This window comes from Crotalus tigris, unplaced genomic scaffold (assembly GCF_016545835.1).
Source record: "Crotalus tigris isolate CLP2741 ecotype Arizona unplaced genomic scaffold, ASM1654583v1 scf7180000017568.12009008, whole genome shotgun sequence".
In the NCBI taxonomy this organism is placed as follows: domain Eukaryota; kingdom Metazoa; phylum Chordata; class Lepidosauria; order Squamata; family Viperidae; genus Crotalus; species Crotalus tigris.
Genome location: NW_024096478.1, coordinates 8657027 through 8680237, shown reverse-complemented (window position 1 = coordinate 8680237; position 23211 = coordinate 8657027). Strand labels below are relative to the sequence as shown.

The 23211-nt window shown below is 37.6% G+C and overlaps 1 protein-coding gene across 1 annotated transcript in view; it reads left to right on the top strand.

The window, feature by feature from the left end:
* Positions 1 to 7404: 7404 nt before the first annotated feature.
* The window catches only part of KCNIP1 (potassium voltage-gated channel interacting protein 1), a 604539-nt gene continuing 588732 nt past the window's right edge, over positions 7405 to 23211 (top strand). The window contains exon 1 of the mRNA XM_039353099.1: positions 7405 to 8186. Coding sequence (XP_039209033.1) covers positions 8099 to 8186 — 88 coding nt within the window. The 5' untranslated portion in view covers positions 7405 to 8098. The remainder of the gene's footprint in view (positions 8187 to 23211) is intronic.

The following is a 23211-nucleotide window of genomic DNA, read 5'->3' as shown; positions in this document are numbered from 1 at the left end:
ATATTAATAGACCAGCTGCAGAAACTATCCCTTGAAGTTGGCCCAAATGGGTTTATTTCTCACAAGCAGTACCAAAACTAAATTCTGGAAGTCATGTGCTCCCAAATAAATCTGACAATTGTTGGGATTTATTTAAATAAACCTTTTAAATAAATACATCATTTTGTTTATCAATTTAGAAACTAATAAAGGAGAATATTTGTAGCTCAGGGTTAACATGAGGGGTCCTTGGTGCTCTCTGAGCTCGCTTGTTTTCTTGCAGATGTTTCATTACCCAAACTAGGTAACATCATCAGTGCTAATTTAGAAACTTCCTCAAAGTCATAAAAAGGGAAATCTTTCAGCAGCATCCTGTGGACAAAGCCAGATCATACTTTAAAAACATGTGGCTTTGGAGTCCTAGTAGGCAATCACTTGACTATGAGCTAGCAGTGTGCAGCAGCAACCAAAAAAGCTAATATAATCCTGGATTGCGTAAACAGAGGCATAGAATCAAGATCATGCAAAGTATTAGTACCGCTTTATAAACTCTAAGACCACACCTGGAATACTGCAGCCAATTTTGGTCACCATATCACAAAAAAGGTGTTGAGATTTTGAAAAAATTCAGAGAAGGGCAACTAAGATGATCAAAGACCTGAAGACTAAAACATATGAAGAACGGCTACGGGACTTGGGTTTGGCTAGTCTAAAGAAAAGAAGAAATAGGGGAGACATGATAGCAGTGTTCCAGTATCTGAGGGGCTGCACAAGGCAGAGGGGGTCAGGTTGTTCACCAAAGTAACAGACGGAAGGATGAGAAACAATGGTTGGAAACTGATCACAGAGAGAAGCAACCTGGAATTAAGGAAAAACTTCCTGACAGTGAGGACAATCAACCAGTGGAACAGCTTACCCCCAGAGATCGTAGGAGCTACATCACTGGAGATTTTCAAGAAGAGGCTAGACAGTCACCTGTCTGAGATGATATAGGTTCTCCTGCTTGAGCAGGGGGCTGGACTAGAAGACCTCCAAGGTCCCTTCCAGCTATATTCTATTCTAATTCTAAATCTATTTTTATACATGCACCCAGTCCTGATCTGAACAGTAACTGCCTAAAATTTCATTTGCTATTTGCATTTGGGCAATGAATAGTAATAATAAATTGTGACAACTAGCAGTCAAGAACTTCCAGTAGAAGGTAGGGCTGTGAGTCGCATAAGAAGTATATTTCAGATTTGCAAAGCATCGTTACTAATTTATTATATTTGTGCTATTTGCCCTGTGATCAAGGAGATTAGTCTATAAAAAGAAGGAAATGGGAAACATATGTTATGTAAATATGGTGCCAACCTTCTATTTTTTTTAATTAATGGAAAGAGGCATACTGAATATTTGACATAGCTCAGTTATCGGATGTTAATTGACTTATTGGATGTGTATTTAACATTTGTGCCAAAAGATGGTAATCAAGTTGATTCACAATAAAAATAAAATGTTTCAAAATGAATTAAACAGAAACACACTAAAACCAAATTAAAATACAGGATTGTAAGCATAAGATAATGAATGACTCAAAAAAGCTACATCACATTCTAGTCAATTACATTCTGGAACCTCAACAGCTTCCAATTAACGAAAGCTGCCAGTGGCACTGGGCTCTTATCTGCTTCCAGGTAGAGCTATAATTCATCATGTCTTATTTCTGGACTGCAATTAAGTGGCCAAGTTACATTCTTAAGAGTAGTTTGTGGGGCCAGGACAAGAAGTAAAGTTGATTCCCTATCACTTATTTTTACATTTAATCCAATACAATTCATGTAATCACCCACCAGTCATAGATTTTATAATTCCCCTTTGAACATGTTCCAAAACACAAATCTGACAACTGCTTTTGGAAATCTGGAAGCTTTATCTAAAATGGGGAGTGATGGGTGAGCAATTATTCTTTTTTCCAATCCCACAGTTATGGAAGAAATGCTTGGTCTTCCCAATACAGATTTTTGGCTGGCTGTATGGAGGAATTAAAAGATGTACTCTTATCCTATCTGAAACATGTATAGCTTCAGGGCACCGAATTTATCAGAGTTAAAGAGAAAAGCCACTCTGCAAAGATGTTAACATATTGACAGTGATTCATTGCTGCAAGCATATTAGTTAGAGATGAATTTTATGTGCAATTGCTGCTTTCTGACTCTGGGTAGATGTTATTTCCTCTCTTGATTTTTTTTCTTGAAAGCCTGCACGCTGCTCAGTTTCTCCCACTTTTTTTAATCTGCTGACAAATGGGTACCTGGATTAGGACCACTATAAAGGATTCTCATGAGTGCATTAACTGAGACTCCCACAGAAAATGGCTGTAAAATGCAGACTTAGTGTCACTGTATGTTTTGGTTTCCATTCCTTGAGACCTAGAGGTTTCTGCTGCTATCTTTTGAATGTCGGTAGGCACCTGACTATGAGCTTGCGAGCTTTGTGATGCTTGAGGTCAAATGCATGAATTTAGTGGTTTTCTTCTGGTTTGATTTGTAAAAATTATCAGGTATACTCTAGGCTAAGTGGGACCATTTTTGTGGGTGTATTCTAAATGGATAGCAGCCACACTCTGGGCACAAAATGTACAAAGAAAACATGTTGCTCCCTGCCTAGCTCAGAAAACATTAAATTGAATGCAAATAACTAATGATTATTCTGTGTCCCTGGATTATAAGGAAAGTAGGCTTTGATGGAAGAAGCTGTATTTTAGCACCCTGATGTTATATACTTTGCCGAAGTGGCATAAGTGATATTGTATCATTAAGCCTTCAGTCTTTTCTACCTGTTTCTGAGTACTGTAGTAAGTTTAGAGAAACTTGACAGTCTGAGTGATTTGCAGTAGAACAAAAACAGGTTCTTTCAGTGTGCATTCTCCTTATGTACTCCTATCTAATTTGATTGTTAATTTTATATTTTGTGTATGTGTGCATGTAGTTTACTGTTCATCTAGCTATTTGGGGAGAATCTGGGCAGCTTTATATCCTTTCCAGTAAGACTCCCCTCCTCCTCCCATTTTGCTCTAGTGGCAAACTCGGGTTCTAGTTAAAAAGGTTGAAATCTGCCTAGACTTGAATGAATATATTCAAGAATTGGAGGAAACTATGAAGTATGCAGAGAATGCCCCATCCCAACTGCATTTAATGTATTCATTGTTATTTAAACTTCAAAAATAATTTTTTAACATTTCTTTTTAAAAGTTAAGTAAAATTTGCATTAGAATGAATCACGTGTTAAAAACTGTATGGACCGCATCAAGAGAGAGGAGAAGAAGGTGAGAAGTAAGTAGGAAGGTTGAGGTGAAGGAGGAGAGGGGGTGAGTGAAGAAAAAGAGGGAAAGAAGTAAGTTGGTTTGAGGTGGGATGCGGTTTGGGGGGAAATGGGTGGGCAAGACTGAATGTGGTGTGTATCAATTTGTTTTATTTTTTATCTGAAGTATTTGTAAGATTGTTATGTATTGTAAAGTTGAAAATAAAATTTTTTACAAAAAAAAAACTGTATTTCTGTTTCAATCTCTGAAATTTTTATTAAATATAAATTGCTAACCGCTCTGTACATGGTAACTGACACAAGGACACACGGTCAATTTTTCACTGAATTTAAGAAATAGATTTTCCTTTTAGGCTCATTTTTGTGAGAGCACAATGAAATGAACTACATACTAGACAAAATATGGTGTAAAACATTATACAATACAGGCTACTATTCAGTAGTCAGGAACTATATCTACTGGGGCTATCTTAAAAAGTCCATCTATAAAATCAGTTTTAAGACCAAAAAAAAAAAAAAAAAAGATTGCCAAAAGATCTCCGATCAATAGAGTTGTCACTGAGTTTATTGAAACCCCATTATCTAGAAACCCCATTATCTGTACAGAATCCGTTAACCATTTGGGGTATGATATTTTGAGGACCATTTCCCTACTCTTGTGCTAACCAAGAAGTTGGATATAGTTATGAGTTATGAGAATAACCTCAAGGAATAGGAAGAAAAGCACTAGCCATGGTCAAAGAAAAGAAAGAAAAGGAATTCAGTCCAAAGTAGGAAGAAAATTTGAGAAAGTATTTCAGACTAAATCTCCCCGTTTCTCTTCAGGGACGAGGGAAGCACATTCAATGTTTCCCTAAGCCAGGGGTAGGCAACCTTAGCTCTTTTATGGTTGGCTCAGGAATTCTGGGTGTTGAAGTCCACGAGTCATAAAAGAGCCAAGGTTGCCTACCCCTGCCCTAAGCCTATAAGGTAGTTTTAGTTTTCATGACTTTGGTGTACACATCTGGTGTATCTTAAAGGACTAATAGATACTGTACATCTAATGAGTTTATATAAGCGAAACAGGCAGTAAAAAGACCTTTTTCCATATTACAAATCAAGGTAGTAAAAAGGGAGGTTTTTAATACTTGGTCCAGAATAAATCTTAACAATAAATATGTCATTTTAACAGGAGAACTAGTTTGGTCTAGTATTTAAGGCATCAGGATAGAAAGCAAGAGACCGTGAGTTCTAATCCCACCTTAGCCATCAAAGCCAGCTGGGTGACTTTGGGTCAGTTAGTCTCTCTCTCTCTCAGCCCAAACCACTTCACAGGGTTGTTGTTATAGGGAAAATAGGAGGAGGAATGTGTGTTGGCCAGGTTTATTGACTTGAATTATTTGTAAAAATAATAAAGATAGGATGTAAATAAAAAATACCTACAAAAGAAATAGCACTTTGGTAGCTAGCAAGTGTAGCCAACAATAGTGATGCTTCACCCTTTACACAACCTACAGCGGCTTTGTGAGAATGTATCTGCACTAGTGAAATATTGTACAACAGGGATTAAAATCTCACTCGCATTGGTAAACCGCTATTTATTTTCTTTGGACTTAGCATGTAGTGTAAACCCATATATTATAGTTGACAAATCATAGTGTGTAGTCTAAAATGATATCTGAAAGTGTCCTCGGTGTTTTTAGAATGTTCATTTGCAACTTTGGCCTAACCACTATTTTTCGGGCCTATTTTAAACTCAGTATTAGTTATTTTTGACTCTATAGTTTTTTGTCTTCTTTTTTTTTAAAAAGGTAAAGGTTTCTCCTGTCTAGTCATGTTTGACTTTAAGGCAGAGGTGTCAAACTGCCAGCTCGCGGGCTGGATGCATCATGCGGAAGCCGCACCCACCCCAGCTCCAGCAAGGGGGAAAAAGGTCACGATATGTTGTGACACGTCATGTGATGTGGTGAGTTTGACACCCTTGCTTTAGGGGGTGGGGCTCATCTCTGTTTCCTAGATGAGGGAGCGAGGACTTTTCTGAAGATGCTTCCATGATCGTGTGGCCAGCATGACTATATGCTAAGGTGAAAGGAATGATAACTATTGCCTAATTATCCCCCTTATTTTTATGTTTGTCCTATACATTTTGTTTCTTGAAAGGAACAAAACTGTGTACATGATGATGCTTCTGCTTTATTATATAGAAATGAGAACTTGGTATGTCAGGAGAAACATAAAGTAAATTGAATGGAGTAGAAATGAAACTTTAGAAAGTGTATCTGCTTCTTAAGTGATAGGATCAAGAAACAGTAATTGAATAAATATAGGTTAAATGGTAAAATGGTGGGCATGAAATACACTGAAATGGCTTGGTTGTTTAGAGGGGGTCTAAGAACAGATGGGTGTAGGAGTTCTTGGGGAAGTAGAAAAAAAACCAAACTTGGATGGATATTTTAAATGTAGTTAACATTTTATATGCCTTTATAGATATTTCCCACAAGAAGTTCAAAGAAGCTGACCATCTTATGCACAAAATACAATATATACAGAGTCTATATATTCCGTAATTCATTTTAGTCAGTTATTAGTGACTAAAATCTGTCCTGATGTGTGCATGTGGTGTAGATGCAGCATTGCCACTTGTGTTTCACATTATAGTCAATGAAGCCTCACAAGTCCTTGACTTACGACCACAACTGAGGCCCAAAATGTATGTTGTTAAATGAGACATCTGTTAAGTGAATCTTGCTCAATTTTATGACTTTTTTTGCCACAGCTGTTAAGTGAATCACTGCAGTTGCCAAATTAGTAACACAGTCAATCTGGCTTCCCCATTGACTTTGCTTGTTAGAAGGTCACAAAAGGTGATCACATGATCACACTGCAACCATCATAAATCTGAGTCAGTTGCCAAGCATCTGAATTTTTATCATGTGACTATGGGGATGCCACTCATAGGTGTGAAAATGGTCATAAGTCCCTTTTTTCATTGCCACTGTAACTTTGAACAGTCATTAAATGAACTGTTGTAAGTCAAGGACTACCTGTACTAAAAAGGTAAATAATTCAACATTATTCATTGCCTTTGATAGAGAAGTCTTGAGGTATAAAAGATACTCTCCTAATTAAATTTTTGTCAGGTAATTACCACTTGGCTTGTAAAATATTTATTTCTTGCTCTCATGTCTCAACAGCAAGCTGCAGGTAGACAGGCAAAATTGCTCTCATTGTGTACTTGTTTTCAGAAAGAATCTTACGCTATTTTATTTTAGCATCAAGATCACCTGAAGGCTATTTATCATTTGATGTTCTGGGTATATCTCTTGCTCATTTACCCAAAACCAAAGGGGAGACCATCAGCCTGGTTGATAGTTGGGTTTTATGGTTGGGTGTATTTTGTAGGATTTTTTCCCCAAGATGTCTCTGCCAAAGTTGGAATCTAGAATTAAATGTAAGACAGAAGGGTTGAACTGGGAATAAATATTCAGCTATTTTTTCAAAAATGTGGGATTGGTACTTCTGCATTTTAGGCTTTCTGACATGGAAAGACAGTAAAAAGTAAAAACTGCTTTCAAATGCCTGGACTATTCTTTTTTTTTTTTTTAAACTATGGCAGGTGCAATACATTGGCAAGTATATCTTCCACAGGGGTAATACTTCCAGATATATTGATGAGATATTGGTGTATCAAGAATATATCTTCCTAACAGAAATAGCATACTAACTTGAAAGTTAGTCCCAGGCTAATTAATTTCTCCCATTGTATGGGAAGGAGAGGAAATATTTTTGCATTGGGAATAGCAATAGCGCTTACGACTTATATACCACTTCATAGTGTTTTACATTCCTAAGCAGTTTACAGAGTCAGCAAATTGCCCTCAACAATCTGGGTCCTCATTTTACCCATTTCGGAAGAATGGATAAGTGTGTAGCCTGCTATTTTTTCGGGCGTGGGGTGGGATAGGTATATTCAACTTTTATTCCAGCAGAACTCTTCGGAACCAAAAGCTAGAGAAGTTGGCAACTTTTTTTTTTTTTTGAACCTGCAAGGTGGGACACATCAAGCTTCCAAGGTCCTCTTTTTCCTAGGTTGGTAAGATTAACTTCTGCAGAGCAACACCGATAAGGGCAGGTGGGGGGGAAGAGAGAAACAGATATATATATATACATGCCAGCTGATCAAATATTTCGGAACAAATGGAAAGCCAAGCAAGCACCAGTTGCTACTTTCCTAATCAGCAGCATCAGACGCGTTAAGCCCTGCAGGAGCCCGCCAAACCTGCAACGGACGTCGGAAGCAGAGCTCTGGGTGGGCTGCTGTTAATTTCAGAAAAGAGCCAGCCCACAGTCTCACCTGCTTCCTTACGCACGGTCTCCTCTTTGAGAATAGTCGCTTCCCTCGTTTCTGAGAGGCCAGACCAACCGGGCGGAGAAGCCGAAAGAGGCTCCACAGCAGCCGTTCCTCGCCCCCACTGCCGCTCTCTCTATTCTTTGCTGCGTTTCCACTGCCCCAGAAGGCGGTCCGGCAAAGCGCGGTGCGGCAGCGAACTCCTCGGGCTGCTCAATCCTACGGGGGGGGGGCATCCTTCGGCCAGTGTGGAGGAGCCCCTACGAGGCAGGAAAGCAGCTGCGCCTTTAACACGGAGTAGCACACACGCTTCGCTTCTCTCCATTGCTGCAAGCTTCGCGCGGGAAGCCCGCCGTCCGGGGAAGCAGCAGCAAAAGGGCCGCCTTCCCCCCCTCCCCCCGGCTTCAGTTGGGAGTTTTGCGCTCTCGAAGTTGGCGAGGACTTTTCGGGCTAGCAGAAGAGAAGCCGGGCCCTTCCTCCTCGGGAGCCATGAGCGGGTGCGGGAAGCGGTGCAAGCACGGCCTCGTGAAATTTGCCCGCACCCTCTACAAACTCGTCACGGGCACGCTTAGCAAAGGTAAAGGCGAGGAGTAAAGGCGACGCGGGAACGGCAGGCGGCGGAGGAGGAAGGGGGGTGGGAAGAGAGAGGAAGGTAAAGGAGCGAGAAGACCAGTCGGCGCCGTTCGCCAACCGTTGGGTTTAGGAGCGGAAGGGTCCCCGGTTTCCTTCGGAGAGGGCGTTTGCCCTTGTGGCGTTTTGCGGGCCGAGAAAGGTGTGCTAACTGTTTGATGGGTCACTTCTGGGCGATCGCGGGGGCCCTGGACGAGGCAAGCGTTTGACTCGGCTTTTTCCAGGTTGCCCCTGCTGTTGCTGCGGCTGTCTGGGTGCAGCAAGCTCCAGGAAGTCTTTGCTCGATAGTCTGGATCCTTTTCAGGGTCGCGAGTCCCGTTTTAATGTCCAAATGAAGGGTTGTCGATGAGGGAGGTTTTGCAGCAAATCCTGGTAAGAAAAGGCTTCATCGGGACACGCTTTCCTGCTCGCGGGGCTTCCGAAGCTACGAATCGCCCTTTCCGTTTGCAGCAGTAGCGGCATCGGCTGGAAGGCGGCGTGAAAACTCATCCGCGAATCTCTTTATTTCTCGGGGGGAAGACTTGGATCCCCACATTCTATACTTCTGCCCCCCCCCTTTTTTTTTTTTTAAATATCGCACTCGATTGATGCCCGGACGGGTCAAGGTTGACAAGTTCTGAATGGAACGGATGCTTTTCCAAAAATAAAATCGGTCTTCGTTTTGATTAACTTTCTCTGAAGTTTCAGTAATAAGAAATGCTTCTTCAGTGTTCTTTAATTGCCTGAAGAATTCTGCGATTTCACACTTGAACTGTTTGATGATGGCTAATGGAGACTTTTTAATGTTTTTTGTTGGGCTCAGTCAAGAGGCATGCAGATGTGAAGTCACATTAGGATTATCTGGTGAAATTGTTTTTCTCTTGTTTTTCTTCTAAAAAAAAAAAAAAACACCCCAAAACCCAGAAGGTTGGGAATACCCTCTAGGAACATTGTAAGAAATTAAGGCTTGTTCTTATGCAGTGTGAAATCTCAGGTGTGCAGTTGCTTTATTTGCTATATTTGTTGGTGAAGGGGATGTGATCAAGCTTTGGATTTTATGCCTTTCCCCAAAGAACTAAATGTGTACCTGGGGATGTTGGGCATTTGTGACCAGCTATGCAATAAATATTTCCACTCTGCTTAGTAAATGATTGGAAACTTAATTCATTACAGATTCCCTTACGTTTCAAACAGGTTAATTGATTCAATAACTGGCATCTCCTGAGGAAAATATTTTGCACAAAATATAGTTTTAGTGGCATTCTCTTCAATATATATATATATATATATATATATATATATATATATATATATATATATATATATATATATATATATATATATTCCTTTATTTGCATCACCTGAAAACAGAAGAGTCCAATTGGAGCAGCTACAAACTTCTAACAACTGTCTAGCTTTGGTGGCAATGACCCCCCCGACTTTTAATTATTGCCAAAGTGGCTTGGTCATGAAGAGATTTTGAAAAATGGTTGAAGGACAAATAACATGCTGGGCATCTCAATGCTGAGTTAGAAGTGGTGGCAATCAGACCTCTGGCGTCCTGGTGTGCTAATTCCTATTGCTGCTATAAGAAGTGCCATCATTTGTGTGTTTGAACTTTGCACTCTGACGGAAATGATGCTTGTTAATCACATACAGTACATATAGACACTTTTTTTGTTCCTGTCCTTTGGTTAGCTGACCTCTTTCTGGATACCAGCATTATGGCAATATACAATATCCATATCCTTTATATCTACAAGCTATATCATTTTAACTGATGGGTACCTTTATAAGATCATTAACTTTATTTGGGTGCAAGATTAGCAAAGTTGGGGAAAAGACTGTGCTTCCCCTATGAGCATATAGTAAAATACAAATCGGTATTAACATGCAAGAGAAGGAATATAGCTACAGAAGATTAAACTGGATTTTAAATAAAGATTTATGCTGCTTGATTCTGAACATGTTTACTGTGAAATCAATCCTTTTGAATTAAATGAATTTATTTTTCTTCCCTAATTAGTACAGTAACATTTTGATCCTCTCAAGTGAGAAACGCATAGAAGGGAGTGACTGTCATGAACTTCAACTAGCATTATATAGCTTTCATTGTAGTAATTATAAATTATTCTAAAGGTTATATTTTAAATTTCCCCTACAAGATATTTAAGCATGTTAGCTTTTCTGACTTTCAAGTTCTGTTGGAAAAATTTCATGCAAAGCTTTGCAGAGTTACGACTTCCAGGAAGCCCTGGGATAAATGGATAATTTTTATCAATATTGTGATTAAAGGTTAAAAAATTGCTAAACTTCTGTATATAAGCTCCTCTAATTAGGTTTTGACTGCATATGGTGCTACATATTAAGCATGGCAAACCTGATAAAGTATTCCAAGTAGCATAAATTACTAGCCAACTTCTCATGAATTATAAAATACTGTTATTGGCACACTGCCATTATTTTGCTCTTCGTGTTTTGATTTACCTGTTCATTTTCAATAACTCTCATTTCAGAGGTGCAAAGATTAAATGTTTGTGATCTCTAAGGAGTTAATTTAATCACATCTTTTTTTGCAGCTACATGACTTTCAGTCTAGAAGACAAGGACTTTGGATGGGGTCAACAGCAGGAAGAAGTTGCTACTTAAAATCTCTAATTTGATGCAGTTAGTGTTGAATATTCGAACGGCTCAAGTTATGAAAACTTAAACATAGTAAGGTCGTTGCTTCTTAACATATTAGACAAATCTATCTGCCCTGAGTAAAAATTTCTTTTATATTGTGTTTTTATTTCCTGTAAGCGGCCTTAAGTCGCCGTGAGCAAATAGGCGGCAAAATAAATTTTCCAAATAAATAAATTAATAACCAAACGTCTGTTATTATGAGAAATGATGATGGTAAGAAATGTTTCTATATCATCATTTATTCTGTTCTGGACTCCAAGTCCACCTTTGTCGCAGCATTTATTCAAGGGTTCTCTCCAGTGCTTCCCGTCCCTAACACAGATTGGTACTTTCTTTCTTTGGTTTGAATATTTTCTCCCATTTTTTACAAGCACAAAATGTAATTTGTTAAGAGAGATGTATAAATCACGGTATGGCATATGCCAATAATATTCTCTAACTCAGCAATGCTCTAATTCAGCAGTAAAAGAAAATACCTTTGCACCATTTGGAGTCACTAAAGTGTAAAGATTTTTATCCCTTCCTCACGTTGACTGAGAAAATCTGAAAGGAGGTTATAGCTGCATGTAGCTGTGTGGATTTTAGTCCTCCAGGAGACCTAAAACTCTGCAGGGTTTCTGAGATCTTGGGGAACTGCAGTTGAATCCAAGTGAATATAAGTTGAATTTGCTGTTCAAATCTTCCATATCTGTCTACTGGAAGGAGCAAGATAGACTACTGTGACTGGTTACTTTGTCATTTATATACTTTGCAGGATTCTTAAGAAAGTATTGGCTGGATCTAACTGTGTAAATAATTTCTGTCCTTGTATAAAGCTGCTACCTAAATAATTTTCCATGCAGACGAAATAGTTTGTAGTCCAAAGGTAGGATCAGAAAAGTAGTGTTAGCATACATCTGACCTTGCCAAACTCAGCAGAGTATTTCACCTTCCATTATATTAATTAGAAGACAAATATCATATAGAAGTTTATCTAGGGGAGAAGAAAAATAAACATTGCCCCTGATTTTGGTTTAACAGCTGTCTGCTTGTGACCAATTCTGCATTATTAACTGTACTCTAGATAGCTTACAACGATTGCTTTGCCTTTGTAGAAAAGTGGATAGCAATGTTTTAAACAAATGGTATAGTCCTACTTTACTGCATCAACCAATGAAGGGTATCATTTAAGGAGCTTGTATTTTGTTTATTGAATGAGAGTTCTCTAAGGGATTAAATTTATCTGTCCTGTGTTGAAAACAGATTGATTTCACCCAAAGAACTGTGCCACACTTTGCACAGGAAAGAAAAATTATAAAGCATTTGGGAAAGTTTTATGCTAAACAACACTTGATGTCTAATGTCTTTGGCAATAATTCCTTATTTGGTGCTATTTCTGTGGCTTAGTTTCTGTGGCTAAGATCTCTGTTTTTCTTGTGTTTTCCTGTTTTCTCACATCACATCATAGTTCTCTCCTGTTTTGTTACTTAGTGCCTCTCCCTTTCAACTTTTTATGTTACCCTTATTCTCTAAACATTGGAAGGCTAATGCTGTGTGTGTGTGTATGTGTGCGCGCGCGCGCACACGCACATGCACTCAAGTCAGAGAAAGGTACCTGGTAAACTAGAAGGGAATCTGTGCTGAGGGAAGACCATACATCAGAGATCCCCAACCTTTTAGGCACCAAGGACCGGTTCCGTGAAGAGAGATTTTTCCATGGACTGGAGGGTACGTGGTTTTGTGTGGTGTCTGCATCCCAACATATGGGGCTTTGCTTGTTTGTGCAGACCGGTTTCTGGCATGGCGCGGCCCGGTACTGGTCCACGGATGGGGATTGTGGACCCCTGCCATACATAATGTGTGGAACTGGTGACTGTAATGTTAATGATTCTGTAGATCCTCTTGTGCTATACAAATAGAATCATTTTTTAATTGTCTAGTTCACACTGCGCCCTAACACTTGCTTTGTTTAAGCATGGTTATTTGAATAAACCAGTGTTGCGTTCAGACATTGAACTAACTCATAAACCATAGTTTTCATATCATAGTGGCATTATATACACAACATATATTGCCCAGAAGCACTTTGGATAGTGAGATAGGCAGCATATACCTTTAATAAATAGCTTAATAAATAGTAAATACACTAAGCCAAATCTGAGAAAGCCATACAGATATAGGACCAATAATGGAGTCTTGGGAATCCTCATTTGATTTTTCCCTCCAAAGGATAAGTCTGGGTCTTCAATCAGATACTGATCTGCTGAAATGCAGTAGAGTACCCTGGTTTATTCATTTTTCCTTTGTAATGAGCTGTCACAAGAGGCTTTGTTGAATGTTCTTCTGAGCTCATGGTGTACTTCACTAACAGTGTTCTCCTGGTCTACCAAATTGGTGACACATTTCTAAAAAGTGATAAGGTTAGCCTGGCATGATTTATACTTGACAAACCCATCCTGGTGGAAAGATTCTTTTCAAAGATATTTGCTTAATAGTCCTTTCTAAAAATTTGCTAAGCTTAAATGTTAAGCAATCTGGTCTTGGTCCCCTCCCCCCCAGTACCCTCTTCTATGAATGTGTTTATTTTTTCTCTACTTTTTGTCTCATTGCCAAATCTTCTCAAATTTTCATAGATTAGAGTCAGCACTTCTGATGTCTTAGCATCTGAGAATTTGCTTAAGATAATTTGGCTTCTTACAATAATTTTATCAAATATAAATTCCTTCTTTTAGTCATGTCAGGAAGGCCTTTTTCCATGTTGGGGGAGAAGGCAAAGAATGCTTTCTACCTATTCCCAATTATTGTTTCTGCACCTCCCTGTGCATCAACTAACAGCTTCTTCAACATTTGGGTGCTACTATCCATTTTCATCATGTCTTGCATTAATTGAGCCTTTGGAGTATTATTCCCATGGAATCAAAATACTGATTTGTACTCTTCCTTCATTATCAGCCCCTGCTTTTATATATATGCTTTGCTTTTTAGCTACTATTCCTCCATATATGGACTTCTTAAATTTTTTCCTAGTTTTCCTTCTGTGGTTTCTACAATTTCACTATCTTCTTCAGGATCTTCATCCGTGTTGAGCTGGCTTGCCTTTTAGATCTGAAGATATTAAGCTGGCTTGTTTTCATTTGATTTCATGAAAACCTGCTCTTTTGAACCATAAGATACATGATACATTTCTGTCAGCTTTTCTCTATTATCTTGAATTCCAGCACAATACAACAGCTTTTCCCCGTGGTGTCTGACATTTTCAGACCATCAACTAATTGCTCTTAACTTGTCAGGATTTTGTCCAGTGTAGCTTCTTTCACTTTCAGAAAAAATGAAAGTCACCACAAGAGTCGTCTGACATCTGAACCCTTCACTCTTAGGTGAATCATTTCTCCAGCAGATAACAGGGTAGTAGAAGATACCATTTTACCATTTTAACATATCTTTTGAAAGTTTGATTAATTGATTTAGAAAGGCATTAATTGATTTAGAAGGGCATTCTGGTAGCCTAGACTAGAGTAAGCTTCTACAATGGTGCTACTTTGCGTTTTTTATGCCTTTACACTTTTTTAGCTGATGATAAATATAAAACTTCAGTTTTACGTATTACAAAGAATCAAAAATATAGGAGCTTACATTAAAGGAAATATAATTTACAATATTAAACAGAAAACATTGAATACTAAACCAGTGTATTTGCACAGCATACAGCTATGACATTCAAAATAAAATAAGCCAGAGCAAATTGAGCTGTGAGAGTTGAAAAAAAATTCTGGTTCTCTTCCAAAAACAAATTAAATTAATGGCCTTGTGAAATTGTGAGCATTACTTTTTTTTCTTTTACCAGGGGAAATTGACAAGAATTCCGCTAGTTTCTCCATCTAGCTCAAAAGACAGGAAGAACTACAAAATTACAGTGTTTTTTTTTCCTTTTTACCTAGTGCAGTGGTGGCGAACCTATGGCATGCATGCCAGAGGCAGCATTTGGAGCCCTCTCTGTGGGCACACGTGCCGTTGCCCCAGTCTTGCCTCCCCCCATGACCCCCTCACCAGCAGCCCCCCTAGAGAGTTACCCCTGAACATGGCCCATGCGGAGCAGTGCAGCCAAGGACATGGCAGCCAGGCAGCGTGGCAAGACTCTGCCCTCACACCCCATCATGCAGTTGATGCTGCAGGGTGTGAGCAGAGGGCATGGCTGCCATGTTGTTGCTGAGCTGCCTGGGTGATCTGCGGCGGGCCCTAGAGGCGGTGAGTGGCCCTGTGGGCAGGCAGGGTAGGAGTGGGGGCGGGACGGGGTGGAGTGGAGTGGGGGTAGGACCAGTTTTTGGGCACTTGATCTCTAAAAGGTTCGCCATCACTGCCCTAGTTGATATACTGGAACACAAGGTGTTACCAGTAAGTGTAAGGGTGAAATAACAGAAGTCTTCCAAGATGGTAGTGGTGGTGATGATGATGATGATGATAATATTGGAAGGGACCTTGGGGGTCATCTAGTCCAAACCCATGCTCAGGAAGGAAACTCTATACCATTTCAGACAAATGGCTGTCCAGTTTCTTCTTAAAAACTTCCAGTGTTGGAGCATTCACAACTTCTGGAGGCAGGTTGTTCCACTGATTAATTGTTTTAACTGTCAGGAAGCTTCTCCTTAGTTCTAGGTTGCTTCTCTCTTTGGTTAGTTTCCATCCGTTGCTTCTTGTCCTTCCTTCAGGCGCTTTGGAGAAGAGCTTGACTCCCTCTTCTTTGTGGCCACCCCTCAGATATTGGAATACTGCTATCATGTCCCCCCTCGTCCTTCTCTTCATTAAACTAGATATACCCAATTCCAGTAACTGTTCCTTACATGTTTTAGACTCCTATTCCCTAATCATCTTTGTTGCTGTTGTTGGGAAAATATGGATTCTCAAAGTCTAACCCATAGAAAGGAAAACAATTTGTGCTTGATTTCCTGGCATAGGTAGAAGGAATAAAGAAACAGGGGAATCCACCAACAGGGCTTGGTAACCATGGTCCAGGCAGAATATCTGATGAGTCACGTTACCAAATGTGAAGAATAGCTTCAAATCTGGACATATCTTTCTTAACCCAGCTTCCTTTCTAGCCAGTTTCTGCACAAAAGGCAAGCATCATAAGGAGACTTAAGACCAGGTAATAAAGGACTTTGAATTCTCAAAATAATATCCTAAAAATAATGAGTAAATGGGTGTATGGATTTGGTGGAAGCAAGGATGATCTTCAAAGGACTGAAAGGCAAGAGTGGGATAATAAATGATGTTGGTGAAAATTAGATCTAGTTTGATTACCTTTAAAAATTACCTTTTTAATTTCTCACCCTGAAAGGGGATAGCATAATATATAGGTATGCAAGTGCGTGTGTACATAAAAATATTCACTCCTCTGAACAGGCATTGAGATAGTGTAATATTTTTTGTGCTAAAACATAAGAAATAAATAAGGCAGGCTGCTCAGTTAATTTAAAAAAATATGCAGGGGAAATATGAGGCTGTGGGGTGGGTACAAGAAAGCTATAACTGGACCATTGAAAACCAAATTACTGTAGAAATTGGAATGAAAATTAAAGAAAATTAATGTAGATGAATCAATTTAAGAAAAAAAATTTAAATAAGCTTGACCAAGATATTAAATAAATCATAAAAACATAGGTAATACAATCACAGGTCATTTAATTTAACCCTTTGCTCAGTGTCAGATCAACTACAGAATCTTTTCGACAGAGACCATCTAGCATCTCTTTAAAGCAGGGGTTCTCAACCTTGGCAACTTTAAGACTTGTGGACTTCAACTCCCAAAATTCCTCAGCCAGCTTTGGGAGTTGAAATCCACAAGTCTTAAAGTTGCCAAGGTTGAGAACCCCTGCTTTAAAGAAAGAAAATCAACCCCTCAATATTGACAGCCTCTTGTACTATCTGACAGCTGTAGAATCTGGATACTCCTACTGAAGTTTACCTTCAACTTGCTTTCTTGGAGTAATTTCTTTAATTATTTCCTTTAATCCATTGCTTAACTGGCAAAAAAGGTTGCAAAATGAGGCACAGCTCACTTTACAACTGTGTCGCCTAGCAACAGAAATTTGAGGCTCAGTTGTGATCTTAAGTTGGTCTAATCTTGTAACGTTGGCTTTTGCAGCCAATTATTCCAATTATATAGTTGGAAAGAATTAAAAGTTTATGAGGGCATTTTTTTTTGGTTTGGGCAAGTGAACAAATGGAAAGGATTTGTCTTGTGCATAGTGTGTTATGGGTGATTTTTACCCAAACTCACCTTTCAAGTGAGTTCTGTAGCTCTGACTTTGTCCTCCTGGGGAGGTAATTTATGCTATATCCTCAGAGTATAAAAACTGTTTATTTTGTTTTTACTGCCACTTCCTTTGATTCTTCCAGCCCTTCTCTTCTGATTTAGCACCTCAATAGATATCTGCCATGACCTCCCCATAAGTTTTAAGGCATCTTTTAACTCTGATTTGTAGAAGGAATGGCTGAGAATAATATAGGTAGAGAGATAACTAGTATAAATCTCATGAAACAAGACACCTCAGAATATTACAGCTACTTCATTGTATTTATTAATATGTTAAATTGGATCAGTTTACATTAAAAGTTATCTGAATTTCAAGAACTGTCTTGAAACTCATTGTCTGATTGTCTGACACTGAATTTACGTAATTACTTAATGTTATGACAAAAATGTGTAATTAAAGGAAACAATGACAATAACATTATATTATCTTCATGAATGTAAATCCTTCCATCTCATTTGCCCTTTAGAGCAGGGGTGTCAAACTGCCGGCCTGCGGGCCAGATGCATCATGGCGAAACCGCGCCTACCCCATTGCCGACAGTGGAAAAAAAGTCACGTGACATTGCGAGTTTGACACGCCTGCTTTAGAGCAATGGCCCTCCCTCTATCTACCAACTGGAATTTCATCATTTCCAGCAACTAGGCTGTATTTTATTTTTCTTTAAGGTGACCAATACTTTAATTATCTGAAAGGAATAAGCAATTCCCCTTTTCCTTGAAAATAGAAGGCAGATGTCTATTAATAGTAGCAGATTGGCCTCAGACCTCCCATTTTTAGTGAAAAGAACAGTATAACGAAAACATTATTTTAAATATATAGTTATAACTAAAAATGATGTGCAAATTTCTCATTACAAAATTTACAGTAAGTTTTTAGTGTATCACTATAAGCCATTCTAAATCTTGAATAGTTGGTACCATATTAATTTATTAATAATAAATATGAATATAAATAAAAATATTGACTTAGCACCAGAAAAATTGAAGATTTGATTATAAAGCAACAAAATATAGCAAAAGCTAGGAAAATTGAACATGAATCTTTCAATTTAAGCAAAATCAGATACTTCAGTCAGTTTCTACCAAAGTATAAATAGCAATAAAAATTCTGAAAATAGGAAACCAAGTTTTGAAACACCAGTGGGAAATTGAAAAAGACTAAAATGCTGGATGAATAAAATAATTTGAAGATAAATTTAGTAAAAATCAAAAATTAGATTTAATAATAGCAGCAAAAATGGTTAAAAATTGAATGAAGAGATTAAAAAATGAACATTTCCTGGAAAGATCAATTGCTTGACTTTTAGTTCAAATATCTGACTAACTTATATTCAATTATAGTTAAACAGCTTAATGAAGTATTGCATAAAGAGGACATCAGTGACTGGTTTATAACTAGGCAAAAGGTATCTGATTTAAAAAGAACCATTGAAAGGGACAACCCAGGAAAATATAGGTGAATAAGATCTTGCCTACAATGTTTAAATTACAGTGGACCACAACCAAGATTACTTAGAAAAAAATACCATTCTTCCAGTAGAATAAAAAGGAAGTAAAAGGAAAAGTAGAGATATAAACGATCATGTTCTGATTGATAAAATGATTTTGAACAATTGCAGGAGCCAAAGGAAAAAAAAACTAAAGAAAGAAAAACCAATTTACATGTGGTCTGGATTGATTCTAAAAAGATTTATTACCACATAGTTAGATAAAAGGTTTGAAAACATCTGTTGTCAGGAAAAGCATTAAGAGGTTTATAGAAAAATAATGAAGCAGTTGAGAAAGGAATTGGTTGTTGGAGCTAAAAGATATGGGCTTGTCACCATTAGGAGAAGCATTTTCCAGGGCGATTCATTATAACCCTTACTATTTGTCTTTGCTACGTTCCTAGTTTTGAAGGAAACAAATCTTGGCTACCAAACACCAAAAAATGCCAATAAATTCTCACATTTGCTTTATATGGATGATCTGAAACTTTATTGAAATCAGAAATTGAATGTCAATAATTGAAAAGTACTGTAAGCATTTTAGCACAGATATAGCAATGGAATTTGGCATAGAGAAATGTGCTATAGTAGCAACAAACGGGTAAAAATCACAAACAGTAATGGAATTAAATTGTTGAAAGGCCATCAGAAGCCATCAAGGTGAAGCATACAAGTATCTAGGCATATTAGAGTTGGACAGTATCAAGTATAGACAAGTTAAAAACATGATTAATAAAGACTATATCGTAAAAGTGAAACAATTACTAAAGACAAAATTGAATGGTGGAAACTCTATAAAAGGTAGCAATACCTGGGCCATACCTGTGATACGTTACACAGCTGGAATTATTATTAGGATACAAGTTGAACTGTATAGTTTGGACTGAAAAAGAAGAAAACTGGTGACTATGAATTATATCCCATAGTTACGTTGATAGATTATACTTGCCCTGCAGAAATGCAGGAAGAGATTTACTTCAAGTCAAATAAACTGAGGAAGAATCGGCAATGGCCGATTATATAAAAGAGAGTCAAGAACAAGCATTGATGCAAGTTAAAAATAGGAACTTCCTTAATGTTCAGAAAACAAAACATGAATATTGAAATCATATAATACAAACACAAAATGTGTTTGTGTTTTTATTTGTTGGCAAGAAAAAACATTGCATGGCCAGTTTCTACAAAAGATCAAGGGAAACATGGATAAAGATAAAACCTGGCAATGGCTTACAACTGGAATATTTTAAAAAAGAAACTGAAGGTTTGATTTTGGCTACTCAAGAGCAAGCTAATTGAACTAATTCAATCAAGACCATAACTGAAAAATTATCAAGTGATTCAAAGTGCAGATTGTACAAAGAAGCTGCTCATAGAATAGAAGGCAAAGAATTGGAGAAGCTTACTAAATTTCAAGATTTGTAAACCAAAATTGGAAGAACATACCATCAACCAGGGTGTTGGTTATTGGCACACTGGGTGCCATACCCAAAAAATCTTGAGCAGCACTTAGAAAATCTGTACATTGACAAAATTTCCATCTGTCAATTACAAACGGCTTCAATTCACACATATACTAGGCCAGTGGTTCTCAACCTTTCTAATGCCGCGACCCCATAATACAGTTCCCCATGTTGTGGTGACCCCCAACCACTTATACATCACCGGGTGCCAGGGTTGTGGCCGAAGAAAAGGGGAAAAAAATGGCGGAAAGCCTTGTTTGGCGACCCCCGTGAAATGGTCGTTCGACCCCAAATGGGGTCCCGACCCACAGGTTGAGAACCACTGTACTATGCAGATACATTATAACATCTTAGGTTTGGGGGAAGACCTTGATGCATATGAAGGCCAAATCCATTATTTTGTATATAATAATAATGTACTTGGGATAGGCTGCAGGTCAAGGAATGTCCTTAAATATATTTTTATATTTTTATTATAATATTTATAATATTATTTTGTCTTTAAGATGAAAATGATGCTTAACTTAATGTTTGGAAATATTTCTGTACTTACTGTATATGAGAACAAGACTGGCATATCTATTCATAACGTTGAAATAATTTCACCTTTTAGATCATTTAGTAATTTTTCTTAAGGAAAAGAAAACTCTTCTGTGGTTGTAATTTTACTTACAATTTGGTTGACAGCTGGTTGTTTGAATCCAGCTGTGATTAGGCTTTGCATAGAAAATCAGATATGTACAGCCAATAGATTGAGAAATCTTTTATTAATGACTGATATATACTCTTTGGCTTCTTGCCAATCTAAATAAAAAAGCTTTAATCCATTCCAACTGCAGTGAATTAACTCAAGTGTTGAGCATCAGTGTAATGTCTGCTGTAATATTACTGGCAGTATATCAGCATGCCTGTATGTGTGTGTGTTTACATTTTATGTTACCATATAGTAAGTTAGCAGAAGACTAGATTAGGCTGAGCATCTATAAAACTGAAAATAAATTAAGAGAAGGAAGAACTATGAAATTACTCTCCATCCAGATAAACAAGAAGTAACACCAAGCAAAATATAAGGCAAAAAATAATACCCTAATCAAGGAACTACCAAGGATAAAACCTATCCCCACCAACACTGGCTGGGTAAGCTATTGTATATAAACTGGGTGCAAATTGCACACACGCTAGCAATGATATTATATAGTTGAGTAATGAAACTTTTGCAAAGCAAGCAGCCAAACTCAGAGAGCACCAAGGACTCCAGAGTTGAATGCTGAGCTACATATAGTCTCTTCTGTTGGTTGTATATCCTGCTTGTGAACTTTCAAGAGGCTCCTTGTTGGCAATTGTTTTAAAGATATCTGACATTACTTTAATCAATAGATTATTAATTTATTTAATGGTTTAATTAAAACCATTACTGGTTATAATAGTTATCTTTTAATATCACCTTTTACCAGATTGCTTGTTTCAGTAACTGTCCTTTATGCTTTCTTTCATTTTATTATTTTTATTCTGATGCTGCCACTCCCTCAAATTTTTCAAAACAAAGGCAGATGGAAATGAAGAAATAGTCAGCTCAACTTTATTGCATTAATCTGCTCCATTCCATCAACACTGTGCTTTTTTTGTTTCCACATCATTGGTTTCTGAAGTGTGGAAAATTCATAATGTCTAACATTTCTTTCTTTTTTGAACAAGTTTTATTAGTTTTTCAAGTTTTTACATTCAGGTACTTAGCTGATAGGGTAATCAATAGTCCAATAACAAAATCATTCATGTATATTTCAGGTTACATCAATAAGGATTCCCTCTCTAGTTCCCTTAAATATTATGTCATGTTCATATTAATACATTTCTAAATAAAGCTCAGTCAATCAATACATTTATCAATGACATTTTACTTATACAAATCCAAGTCCTGTTTTTAAGTTTTGCTTAATTCCAATTCCATGTTTCAATTTAGCCTTTTATAACCAATATTTAAGTTTCGGATAACCTTAATTTCCCTCATTTCATTATAAGATACTTAACATAACTAGAATAGACATGTTGTTCCAAAATTTACCTTCTTACTTTGTTCACAAATATATTCTATTTCATTTACTAACAAAAAAAATCCATTATCACAAATGTATTTCCATCTGACAATCAAAACTATAATCTAATTTAACGTATTCGTTTACTAATTGTTCTTACTATGTTATAGTCTAAGCTTCGGTAAAAATGGTTGAATATGGTATTTACTCATTATTATGATCTGGACGGTAGCTTGTTTGTTGAAATACGTGATTATACCTATCCTTATTTTACCTTAAATCCTTTATTCCCTTCCATTTCTCCTTTCCTCCCCCCCTCCCTTTACCATACTTGTATTGTTCCTATTTTTCCTCATCTATATAAACTTAATAAAATTTTGTTAAAAAAACTATAATCTAAAATTAATTTTAATTTTTCTTATAAGTCTTAATCCTGGATATTAAACCAATCACTTCAAATAGCTACTTAGCCCATTAGGTGAATTTTTAAATCCCATTTTTAAATCTAACTCTGGCTTTCTTTCTCCAGCATGATTAAGAAGAATCCACCAATGGGTTATCTTAGTCCTACTGCCCAATCAGACCAAGTTGTCAAGTTGTCATGCCTCCTCATTATCTGGGGACCTCCCAGTTTTCTTCTTGGTCTTCGCCCATTACAGACGTGATTTATTGACTCTCTCTACGTTGGAGCAGGTCTGATAGAAAATTTACTCATTGGTGGATTCTTTAAAAGAGTTTAGCAGCTTAGTTGAGAGTTTTGTTTTCCCCTTTGTAAGGATTTGCTGCATTCCCCTCCTCAGGGTTAGGTTAAAACTTTCTAAGGAAAGGGGGGGGGGGTTTCACTTCCCCAGATTCAGTATCCTGCTGAATCAGCAAACAAACCTCACCCTACACAGTGGGGGGGGGGAGGTTTAACCTATACGCATTTCAAAGGTGTTAAAAAAAACCTCAGTTTCACGTGCATGGTTCCTTTCCTTGCCGCTTTCAGTTTTGCAGCCTCGTGGCTTCTCCCTAGCCGGGCTCGGCTAGGGACTCT